The 13,612-nt window shown below is 34.7% G+C and overlaps 1 protein-coding gene across 4 annotated transcripts in view; it reads right to left on the bottom strand.

Moving 5' to 3' along the window:
* Positions 1–10,502: 10,502 nt before the first annotated feature.
* The window catches only part of adarb1b (adenosine deaminase RNA specific B1b), a 146,980-nt gene continuing 143,870 nt past the window's right edge, over positions 10,503–13,612 (bottom strand). For all 4 annotated transcript variants that reach the window (XM_028436456.1, XM_028436455.1, XM_028436457.1 and 1 more), the window contains 2 exons: positions 12,862–13,040; positions 10,503–11,239 (listed from right to left, as the gene is read on the bottom strand). In XM_028436456.1, the coding sequence (XP_028292257.1) occupies positions 11,063–11,239; positions 12,862–13,040 (356 nt within the window). In that variant the 3' untranslated portion in view covers positions 10,503–11,062. The remainder of the gene's footprint in view (positions 11,240–12,861; positions 13,041–13,612) is intronic.

Below are 13,612 nucleotides of genomic sequence, written 5' to 3' on the forward strand. Positions count from 1 at the left end.
TATTAAAAGTACAACATAAATATTTACACAAACACTTCCTAACAGACATTATCACAAACACTAACCCTGTATTAATATCATTAATCTTATTTACATCTCCTAAATTATTAAACTACATATTTACATTGAGCTACACACATTCAGCTCCCCTGTTCCTAGTCTCTACTTGGTCTCTCCCACCTGGAACTATAAAAAGGTGTCCAAAGCCCTGGGGAATTCTTTTACCTGAACACCTCAGGAAAGAGGAAGAGAGCATGCACAGGTAAGCTTTGTTGAAGATCACATTTCAATCACATGCAAAATACCAGAACATATTTCATTGTTTTATCTTTCATGTCACTGCTAAGTTATTTATCAATGAACTGAAATGTATTTTCTGTGTTTATCACTAGATGAATCCTGTGGCCTGAACCATGTGCTTCACCATTTGACCAATAAATTAATAAACAATACAACAAAAATGTGTCTCTTAATTTCATTAAGCACTGAAGTTTGTCACAGTATTACAATTGACTCTTTTTTAAATTACAACAGTTCATAAGTGTAACAGTCCATAAGTAACGTCACCTCGTCGTTACAAATACACATGTAATACACAAGTAACACTCGTTATACACATCATACACATATAATACATATGTTATACACATGTAATACACATGTAATACACAAGTAACACTCGTTATACACATCATACACATTTAATACATATGTTATACACATGTAATACACATAATACACATTTAATACAATGTAACACACGTTATACACATGTATTACACGTGTGTAGTGGTTTATACTACTAACACACGCTGTAAATGTAACTAAATTTAATTTGATGGATTGTTACATGTTCTATCCACGAGGTGGCAGCATAATGTAGCAACATTACAAGATTATTATCATTATGATGATGATTATAATGATGAGCCTATAAATTAAATGTGCACATATTTTATTTATTGATAATATATTAAACACATTTGGTGTTAAATACAAGACTAGTACAGATGCTATTTAAGTTCATTTCTTTAATAATAAAGTTGAAACATTTAAATAATCATTCCTCTGATATTTCTGGCTACAAACGACAGTAAATGATGTTTAATTTATGTATTATGTATTAAATACATTTATTTTATTGCATATAACTGTGACCATCAGCAGCCTATGGAGGATCAAACCTGGAAACATTAAAAATAAATGAATTACTAAATAAACGTGGAAAAATACCAAAAAGTAAAATTTAAATCTAAATACGAATAAATTAATAAGTGGAAAATTAGTTAAAATATTCAAAAATTAAAAAAAATTAAAATGTTGATAGATAAAAGTAGAAATAAAAAAGAAAATACAAATCTAATTTATTTTTATTTTGTAGTTTTATTCATTTAACAATGTATTTTTTTTTTTTACAAATAAAAAATATTTTCATTTTAACTTTTATTCATACAGTCCTCCCTAAGGAAAGGTAAGAAAAACTTTATTAAAGAAAAGATATAAAAAGAGAGGGCAGTGTTACGCCTTAGTGAGGGGGGAAGAAACAGGGGAGAGGGAGTTAGGGTGGGACAGTGGAAGCAATGGTTGACAGTCAGGTATTTTAGTTTGAGTTTTACAAACACGACAAATTATTTTTTCCACCTCATATTCATTAAAAAGTGCAACATTTATCAAATAAAACACTTTGTCAAACTCTGAATTACACGATCCAAGAAAAATCTGGAAAAGTTACAGTGTGTGTGTGCGTGTGTGCGTGTGTAGTCTAAAGGCAGTGATGGAGCTTCTTCTTCTTCTATCTCTTTGAACCTGACAGGATAATTAAAATCAAATATGAAACGCTGACATTTGCAAATTTGACCTTTTTGACTTACGCGGCGAAAGAATTGGCACTTTTTTGTATTGAATCATCATCATCATCATCATCATGCTGCTGCCTGTGTGTGTGTGTGTGTGTGTGTGTGTGTGTGTGTGTGTAAATGTGTGTTTAAACAGTTGACACACGTCTGCATCAGTAATGATTGTTTAAACGCGGAGGCAGAGGCTGTTTATGAGGAATAAAAGAAGAGTTTTATTCTATATTATTATATATTATCTCTTCATTAAGGAGCTGTTTTCACTGAGCCTGAAATATTACAATCTATTTGAATAGAAAAATGGTCCAAGTCGTGAGTAAACGACCAGTAATAGACCAGTAATAGACCAGTGCCCTTGTCAATGAGAAAGTCACTGTGTGTGTGTGTGTGTGTGTGTGTGTGTGTGTGTGTGTGTGTGTGTGTGTGTGTGGCCCCTTAACGGTCAACAGGAAATAAAAAAATATGCGACTTTCAGGGTTTGTTTTTCAATGTGTAAAAAGTGTTTTTAACAAAGCTGGAGCTTTAATTTGAAATCAGAATTGCTGAGTCATTATGTGATAGTGTTTTATTCTAGAGTTAAATGAAACATTAAAACGCACCATGTGACCAAAACAAAAGTTTTTAGAGTCGAGACAGAGAAAAACATCAAGATTTAAAAAAAAATCATGACGAGGCTGAAAAGTATTTAAAAAAAAAAAAAAAGGAAAAATAAAATTATATATATATTCTTATAATTACGAGACACTAAGTGATATTAATGAGATACTAAGTCATAATAATGATCAGATACAAAATCATAATTGATTATGAGATAAGATACTAAGTCAAAATAATGACATATCTCATAATAATGAGATACTGTCATTATAAGAAACTATCTCATAAAAATGAAATACTAAGTCTTAATTATGATGTACTAAGTCATAATATTGAGATACTACATCATAATTATGACATACTAAGTCATATTTATGATATACTAAGTCATAATGTTGAGATACTAAGTCATAATTATGATACACAAAGCCATGATTGATTATGAGATATAATTTCATTACAATTAAATACTAAGTCATAATAATGATATACTAAGTCATAATAATGATCAGATACAAAATCATAATTGATTATGAGATAAGATACTAAGTCAAAATAATGACATATCTCATAATAATGAGATACTGTCATTATAAGAAACTATCTCATAAAAATGAAATACTAAGTCTTAATTATGATGTACTAAGTCATAATATTGAGATACTACATCATAATTATGACATACTACATCATAATTATGACATACTAAGTCATATTTATGATATACTAAGTCAAATACTGAGATACTAAGTTATTGTACTGACTTCATAATGAGAGATCTCATAATAATGACATACCAAGTCATTATGAGATACTATCTCATAAAAATGAAATGCTAAGTCATAATAAAACTATGCTATCACATAATATTGAGTTACCAAGTCATAATGAGTAATTATCTCATTATCATGCGATAATTACTCATAATAATGACTATGAGACTATCTCATGATAATATTGAGATGCAATTTAATAACATACTGAGTCATAATTATGAGATACTATCTCATAAAAATGAAATGCTAAGTCATAATATTAAGATGCCAAGTCATAACGAGATACTATTGCATAATAATGAGATACTATCACATAATAATAGTAAGATACTAAGTCATAATTATGAAATAAGAGTATCTCATCTTGATTTACTTTTTTCAATTCAATTCTAGCAACAAAAAAATTAAATAAATATTAGTTTGTGTTTAAAAGATGATGAAAAGTCCAGAATATTTGAAATATGTGAAAATGACACGTTTATTTATCAGGTGAATGAGTCGTAGAGATGTTCCAATGTTTACAGGTGTGACACAGAACCATCCCAGTACTTTAACATTAGTCTATGAATGATATATTTATGGTTTAAAAAGCTTCTAAAATGATTGATTCTAATGACTATTACATATTATTTATTCTGTCCTCCACCCATTCTATGATCATGTTTATCTTTCTTTACTGAGACGAATAACTTAACGTAAAAATAAAAATAAAAATAGAAGTGACATTGTGTGTGTGTGTGCGCGCTGAAGGACACACACACACACCTCTGACAGAACGATCCTTGTAATTTGACGTCCTGCTCCAACTGAGTGGTTTGTCCAAGGTTATTAAATGAAAAGCACTCTCTGATGTATGATTTCATAGTGAAATTAGACCTGTGGGTGTGAAGGGAGATGTGGAGAACTAACCTTGGACTGGACGAGTCGCCTTAAGAAAGTTTAGAGAGGAATACACACACATTTGGATGCATAAAATATATTTTTACACATCTGTCTCATAATGCAGTGTGCATGTGCAATAAATAGGAGGTTTTAAATGACTGAATTTATAGTAAATATGTAAATAGATGAAGAAAAACCTCCTTTTTTCCTAAAACATTAAAACAATATACAGTGAAAGGAAGTCTGAGGAGGAAACGTTTGTTTATTCTACACACAGGACAGACGCTGCGTGACACACACACTTCTTTAAGATTCTGAAACGACTGGAAAACAGTGATAAATTAAACCAAAGTGTGAATAATGTATTAATATCTCAGGCTGCAGCTGTTTATTAAAATGTTAAATAAAACTGATCGTTCACAAAGTTCCTCTCAAAAGCTTCTCAATGTTGTTTCAACTCAATTTTGTGTATTTTTGTTGTTATTTGGGATATTTTTCTGTCTTTTGTGAGTTTCTGTTTTCATTTTGTATATTGGTCAGTTATTTATTGTCCTTTTGTGCATATTTCTATAGTTTTGTATAAGATTTATTTTGTGTGTTTTTGCTGAAGTTTTGTGTATTTTTCTGTCATTTGATGTTTTTCAGATTTATTTTGTGTATTTTTGCTGTTGTTTTGTGTATTTTTTTGTCATTTGATGTGTGTTTAGAGTCTTTTTTGTGCGTTTACTTGAACGTCTGATCTACAGTGAGATGAGGACATTCCCCATCATTGGATGATTAGTTGGAAACTAAACTGTTCTGTGTTTGTCTCTGATTGGTTAAAGAATAAACCACACCCATAAAAAGCATGGATGCAACGAGTGAAGGTGAATAACATGGTGTGATGGATGCTGCCTGTCGCACAGAGAGAGGAGGAAACAACCATGTAGGTGTGTATGTCTCACCTCCATCATGATGGAAATGATAGGGAAACAGACAACACAGCAGTGTGTGTGTGTGTGAGTGTGTTACACAACCCAGAGGATACATTTTCTAATCAATAAACACAATCATTTCACAGAAAATACATAAAACAGCAGCAAAAATACATAAAATGACTCTAAAAACACATCAAATGACAGAAAAATACACAAAATGACAACATACAATAAATGGGTTAATTAACAAATAAGATGACTACAAATTAATAACTGAAAAACATACAAAATGACTGCAAAAGTACACAAAATGACTGTGAAAAACGTGTACAATTACACAAAAATACAGAAAATGGCAGCAAAAAATACACAAAAGTACAATAATGATAAAAAGGAAAACAATAATAGACAAAAAATACTCAAATGAGAGAGAAATACACAATAGCAAAAACAACACAAAAATACTTTGAAAAACATGAAACTACAGAAAGTATTAAGGAAAACAAAAGTACAACAAAGGACAACATAAACTAAACTAGTCCATTAACAAACAATAACTGAAAAATACACTAAAAGACAACAAAATACATGAAAATGACAGAAGTTTATACCAAACAACAGAGAAAACACGCAAGTGATAGAAAAATATCCACAATGAACAGAAATATAGAAAATAATCCAAAAACACAACAAAGTAGAACAAAAACAGACATTAATATTTGGATCATATTTTCACTTCATTCTGCACCGTGTAGAGAAATGAGCCTCACACACACGCGGTGTGACAGTGACACACACACACACACACGGTGTGACAGTGACACACACTAACACCTACTGACACAAGGTCACAGACACTCTAACCACTGAATGAAAGGAGGAGAAAGGCTGCTCGTACCATGTGACCCACTCATACATCAACTCTGAAAATGAAAATATAAATATAAATGAAATGAAGACCTTGGAAGAGTCGCATACAAACCAAATCTAATGCGATGTCATTTCTCTCAGGGACACAAACTGCTGAAGCCCCTCCCACTCAGGGTTCTAAACCCACAGTCTGCTTATGCTGAGTTTGCATGTTCTCCTCCAGCATGGAAAGGATCAATGAACTAAAGAGAATGTTATTAAATTATGAAAAAACCAAACACTGACCCTTTAGTAGTAAAACTACATTATTTTACTAGTACACTAAATTCACTAGTTGTATTATTAAAGCCAAAATAATAACTAGCAGTAAAAAGGAAGAAAGAGGGATTAGAACAAAAAACTGACTAAAAACTGACCTAAAGGGAGTTTTTCCTCCTCCTGTCGTTGATACAGTTCATGTGGATTTGTTTGGTTTTTTCTTCATATATTTTGATAAACGCTGTAACTATTGTAATTTGCACAATATATAAATAAAGTTGAGATGAATTTTTGTTGTTTGGTTTATTTTCCTGTACATTTATAGTCATGTTTATTATGTTGTTAAAATTTTGTGTATTTGTTTTCTGGGATCAGCACAAAATGATTATTTTACATTTAGATCTTTATGTTTATAGACATATTCAAGGTAAACCTTTCATTCCATGTTTTCATTCTCTCTCACACATGAAGCAATAATCGTGACCATGTACAAAAGTAAACTAAGAAGGTCTTTATTCTTTTGTTTCTTCTCCTATCACTTTATATATCTTTAATCAGCTGTGAACTCTTTTCTACATGAGTCTTTAAAAGTTGGTCTTCATGCGAGGTGCAGCGTTGGTGTCGGTAGTTCATGCAAAGGTTGTGTTTGTTCTTTTTTATTGTTAGTGAGAGTTTTACACACACAGAGAGAGAGAGAGGGCGTTGTGGGGACGGGTTCTGAACTATCCAATCAGAGTGAAGGAATATCTTCTTCTTTTGTATTCATGACATCATCATTTGACATCATTAGTGCAGTCGAGAAAAGAAAAGCAGAGACGGAGCAGGCAGTCTTTAGCGAATAGAAAAATATCCTCCGACAACTTTGCACACGTACGAAGAGGAAGAGGAAGAGGAAGAGGAAGAGGAAGAGTGAGGGCTTCATTCTGACATCAGGAGCATCACTGGTCACTTTGGTCTGTGTGTCACATTGTTTCATTGCATGGTTCTGATTTTGCTCGTTTTAAATCCACAGAGAGACGCGACATGTCGCAGAAAAACAGAAGAGAAAGTTCCACACGTTCCGTCACGTTTATTCAAGTTTTTAAGGTTTAACTTTGTCTATAAACTCTAATAAAGCTCGGCAGATATTGATCAATATTAGGCTAATATTTGTTCATGTTTTTATTAAATGCTGAATCCATTTTAATGTGATCCACACTGGCAAAACCAATGGATCCCATTCAAAAGCAAGAAATCCAAGATGGCCGCCATCCATATTGTCATTTTGGATATTTTGTCATAACTTTGGTGTAAAAATTAAACGCTGAAATCATCATAACAGTGTCATATCTTAAGATGTATTCCCAATTTCATATTTTTGATTATTCCCAAAATTCCAGTTCTTCATGGGAATTAACAGGGAAAAAATTGTGAATTTACAAAATTAAAAGTTGGCATCATATTAGCATTAGTTATTTAAAATTTACTCCCAATTAATTCCAATAAATAATTCCCATGGAAAGTTGATAATTGAGATTTTTCTTAAAATTCCCGTTGAATTTTTAAAACTGGAAACTTTCCATGGGAATTAACAGGAAAAAATAAGGAATTTACAAAATTAAAAGCATCAGTTATTCTTTATAACATTCCCATAACATTTTTGAAAACTGGTTAATTCTAATCAATAAATCCAGTGAAAAATTTATATTTTTTTATCATTCCAAACTTTCCATGGAATTTTCGAAGTGAAAACATTTCCATGGAAATTAACAGAAAAAAAGGGGAATTTACAAAAATGTAAGTTGGCATCATCATCAAATTTACTCCCAATTTCAAGTTTATTCTAACAAATAATTCCTGTGAAAAGTTGATATTTTTGATGATTTTCTTTTTGTTTCACATGTTTTAGTCATTTTTTTTGTAACAGTTTGGATCCTGTGTAAAGACGGTCTGCTCTGCCCCCTGGTGGATGTCACGTGTCTCACAGGCACTTTCACCGTGCATATTTAAACCCATGGCTACAATGGGGGGGGGGGGGGGGGGGGGGGGGGGTGTGTCAGTCCGAGCGCTGCTGGGCCCGTTAAGTCAAACACAGATGAAGGGGGCGGGGTTTAAACAGTTGCTTTGATGGAAGTTGGAGGAAATGATTATTTTTGTCCTTATTTACAACCTCGTGGTCACGCCGACAGCTACAAACGCACCAAAGGAGCCACGGAACGTTTTCTTTGGTGAAGATCGGACTGAAAGGACGCTTGAGCGCACACGCACACACACCGATTTGACGAAGGTGCTCAGGAAGGAAGTGACATCACACGGTGGGACGTCCAACAGCGTCTGATGTTGATATGAGGAAAAATCTGCTGTGGTGGGGTCAATTATATTTGTGTAGTTGGAAATTATTTACAATTATGACGTACAGTAGGTATAACTGTCACTGAAAAAATCTGTTGTTGTTGTAATTGAATTGTAATTGAGTTCAGATAATTGACTTTGTAATTGTAATTGGCACCTCAATGATTTATATTTTCTTTGTAATTATTACCTTCTCCTACGGGCCAAACTGAATGATCCAAAGGGCCGGATTTGGCCCCCGGGCCATGAGTTTGACACAGGATTTAAGACGTAATTGTAATTGAAAAATGTAATTGACCCCAACCCAGTGGTGCAGGGATGGATCAGCGGTCCGTGCGTCTCACTGGACTGGATGAACATGGACAGGACAAAAAAAGGAACAGAAGAAGAAGAAGTAGCGTTGGCCCCGCCTCCAATCGTCCATCAAAAGAGAAAAAGGAGAAATTCAAAGCTGCCTGTGGAGGAAGATGCTGGCATTCATTCAAAGTCATTGATCGATGACATCACATGTCTTCATGTGTCCATCACGTGTTCATCCTCGGCGCCGCAGCCTCTCACTCCTATAGTTTTCCATGCAAAGCTGCGGCTCAGGTGGAGAACAACTAAACTCTAAGAGGAATACAACGTGCAGTTCATCCCAAGACCCCCTCCTCCCCCCTCCCTCCCGCCCCTCCCACTGTGGAGTGACATCCAATGAAAACATGAGCTGGAATGAATGAATGAATGAAGAAAAACAACAGCCTCACCTGTAACTAACAGTTTCTAGACCAGTGGTTTTCAACCTTTACAGCCCGAGACCCCCAAAATAAAGGTTCCATAGAGCAGGGACCCCCACTGTAGCTGAAGGTGGTTGAACACAGACATGAACATTGAAGAACAGTCATGTAGAGACAGGACCATCTATAAGGGGGAATAAAGGGGAGAGATTTTTGGGGTCCATCCATAAAGTCAGTAAAATGATGGTCCATTGTTCTATGAATCTGTGATAACCACATTTATTTATTCATCTGAATAATATCCACTGTTATCCAGGAACGTTTATTATTATTATTATAGTCATCTTAAAGATGGAAATCCTGGTTTTAATCACTAATAAAATGGGTTAAAAGTGACCAAAAATGGTGGAAAAGGAGGTGAAATGGGATTTTAAAATCCACAGAAATTAGTAAAAAGGGTTCAAAGTGTCAATATTATCTTAAAAATGACAGAAATTATGGAAGTTGTTGCTTTAGAATTCTTTTAGTCATTTTTGCATATTTTGCTGTGCTTGTATGTAATTTTTAGAGTTATTGTTGTAAATACTTTTTGTTGATTTTGGATTTTGGAGTCATTTTTGTGTATTTTTCTTTCACTTTTTGAGTTGTTTAATGTGGAAAAGGTGGTGAAATGCAATTTTAAAAACCACAGAAATTGGTTAAAAGTTGAAAATTGTTAATAAAAGTACCAAAACATAAGGAAAAATTGACAAAAGGATAAGTGACCGCAAACGGACAGAAAAAGTGGTAGAAAAGAGTTCAGTGTCAATATTGGCCTAAAAATGACAGAAATTGGGGAAAAGGTGGCGAAACGGGATTTTAAAAACCACACAGATTGGTTAAAAGTCTTCAATAAAATATATATATGGCTAAAAAAAGTTGCAAATTGGAGTGGCCAAAAATGGACAAAAAAAGTGGTAAAAAGGGGTTGAAGTGTCAACATTGGAACAGTTAGTTTAAACTGGCAAAACATGGATATGACAAATTGGAATGTGGTTAAATTGGCAAAAACAATCATGAAATATGGTGAAAAGAGGCTAAAAGTGACAATAATGGGTCAACATATGTGACATTAGGTGGAAAAGTGGTGGGAATGGTTTATACGTGTTGAAAATGTCTTAAGTGGTAAAAATGTGCAGAAAAGGTATTGAAATGTGATGAAGTGTCAGAAATGGGAATAATGTAGCAAAAATACATTGAAAGGAGCAAAAATATGGCATGAAAAAGTGATGAAAATAGATTAAAATATGGCAAGTTTGGTGTAGTTGCAAAAAAATGATAAAAAATAAGCAAAAATTGGCTCAAATTGTTAGTTTCTTAAAGGCATCTGGCGACCCCCTCCCAGTGTCTCAGGTCCTGACCCCAAGGTTGAGAACCACTGCTCTAGTCAGTGAATCAAAACAGGGCGACAACCTTTTTGGAAGAGTTTTTAATTTTTAAGACGGGGGTTAGAATCTACATCTATGGATTTAGTCGGACCACAAACATTCACGTTGGAGCTCACGCTGCGTCATCGTTTCTTCTTCTCTACCATTAAAATTTGCATATTTAAATAAAAAAATCATCCTGTTCGACGTTTCTCTGCAAGTTTATATACAAAGATTCAAAATGTAGAGACGTCGGCTACACCTACTGGTAAAGAACCAATCTACACAATGACGTGGTGAGAACACACGCACACACACGCGCGCGCACACGCGCACACACACACACACAGGTTCCAGTTTAAAACAAAACAAAGGTGGATGAGACGTGATGAAGTGTGTGTAGTGAATGCTTCCCCATAGGATGGATCCAGGTGTGATGATGAATCTGATTGGCCCTCAGGAGCCCAGGGTGAACTGGTCCTGCTCGATGGGTTTTTTGACCCAGGCCCCCAGACCCGCCTTATGGAAGGCTTTGATCAGAGCCTGTTTAGCTGAGTGATACTCAGCAGCCGCTTGTTTGGCCTCGTGGTACGAGCTGGGCTTCACAACTTTGATCCTTAGGATGCTGAGGAGCTGCAGAGGACACACACACACACACACACGCACACACGCACACACGCACACACACACACACGCGCACGCGCACACGCACACACAGTGGTACTAATTAAAGCACAAACCTGATAAAAAGATCATTTAGAGTTCCTCAGACATGCTCGCTGCCATGTTTTGTAGGAGTTGTGACACAATCCGTGACCTGACTACATGGCGATCCTGGTCATCTGCTAGCTTTTAACGCTAACACAAAGTAGCCAAACGCTGCGTTCGATGGCACTAGGAACCCAGAAAGGTCTGAGTCGTCAATTTCAACCTCTGAGGTAAATGAGTTTCATGTAGTTCACAAACTGCTGATGTTGGTTTTTATATTTTTCGAGGTGCAAAAATACCTCCAGGGGAAATATATATGAGCTACTTGATGGTCAGAGAGAGATAGAAACGTCCTATACTGTAGGTGTGACTTGAATGCACCAGTGAAGGGAATCGTGCATGTGTCATTGAACCATAGACTAGAAATAATTCATTGAACTATATACGACATCACTACTGATGCAGAACGTGTTCAAAAGAACAGAGTGGGAATAAAAACACCACTACACAGTTATTCTACACTTTTAATAACACAAACGCTATAAATTAGACGACAGATAAAAGTAGACGTTGAGGAGAAAGTGATTGTTTTGATGCTGCTAGAATTCCTGAGTCCTGAGCTCAAGGGTTGTTTTATTGCACTTTTCTGATTGGTTCTGTCGGATTTATCCAATTAACACATCAGAAGTTCACAAAGAAATACGGACGGACCGGAGCCCCCACTGTGATGGGGGTCACAGGATTTTCCCCGTCACCCACTGAGGTGGTAAACCTTCCTTTGTGTGATATAATATCAGCTGTTTTATATATTTAAATTAGTGCTGGGACTCAATTAAGACTTTGTAATTAATTAATCTTGATTAATCTAAATTAATCACACAATATTTGACATGAGAAGTGACATTATTCCAGTTTTAATGGATTTTAAAATATGACAATAAATGATCTTAAACAACTAAATAGTGTTTATTATTTCCATCACTGAGTGCTAACAATGTGTAATATGAATAAAGAATATTATGATTGCATTGTTCACAAAGCACTAACTTACATTTAACTAAAATATATTCATACTTTCTAAAACAAATGTGTTTTTGTATGAAACTGTACTGCTCTGGTTCTCCTGGTCTGTGCATCACTATTATGGGTATACTGGGGACAGTTCCACGCTGTTTAAAGTGAAACAAACAAATAAAATAAAAAGCGATGAATTGGGTTTTATTTTATTTTTTAGTGCCTTATTTTTCTGTGATAAATTAATTATAATTAACACGTTAAAGTCCCAGCACTAGTTTAAATATTAAGAACAAATGCTAATAATTTGGTGCTTTTTTGTGTGAATATTACAGAAAATGTGACACATTTTTACTTTTTTAATAATTGCACTTCATGTTTAAATATTAGAATTAATGAAATAAAAATGCTGCCTGAGAGAAAAAGGCAACTAACTGAAATAAAATAACTAAATAATAATAAAAATGAAATTTTTCCATTTTTCATTGCTTGTTTTTAAGGAGTAATGATGCGTCGTGTGTGTGGGTGCGTACCTTGGAATGTAGGCGGACCCAGCGGCTGTAGAGGGCGTGTTTACAGAGGCGTGAGGCGCGGCCCATGTCGTCCTTGCCCGTGGTGGCGTTGATCACCTCCAGGGCCTGGTCGCCCACCGTCCAGTTCACACTGAAGTTCGGAGCCTTACCGGGCTGACGCGCCTCCGCGTTACTGATCCCTGAGAATAAAAGCAGACAGACGTGAGGGGCGGAGCTTATAGAGCACAACAGACACACTGATCCACCTGCAGGATATAAGTATATAAATATAAATAAATGTGGAGAGCTGAGAGTAATGCTGTACAATATAACAATAGATATCATAGTGCGATATAAAAATTCACTACAGGTACGGTTTGAAACGATTGGCCATTATTGTTGGTTTTTGCGCCCCCTGGTGGCATCTCCACATACATTTTTACAATCCAGAACACGTGACAACAGTATATGTAGCAAAAGTTACAAATATTCCTTCATTAAGAAGATTTTAAAAAAGAATTAACATTTATTTTGGGATTTTTGTGGATCTGCTCTTTTCTGTATTCATATGAAACAATTGAAAAGGGGAAATTGACCAATCTATGCAAAGTTAAGTTAAATCATAAAGCCTTGTTATAAAAAATAAGTAGTCTTAGTCACAACTTTTGAAACAATATTTGGAAAATGTTGCTGCAAAATCAGACGTTTTAGGGCGTAACAATCGCATAAATTGGTCCTAAAGCTGCTGAGAAATAAGAAAAGGTCATTTTAC

Source organism: Gouania willdenowi, chromosome 21, assembly GCF_900634775.1.
Source record: "Gouania willdenowi chromosome 21, fGouWil2.1, whole genome shotgun sequence".
Lineage (NCBI taxonomy): Eukaryota > Metazoa > Chordata > Actinopteri > Blenniiformes > Gobiesocidae > Gouania > Gouania willdenowi.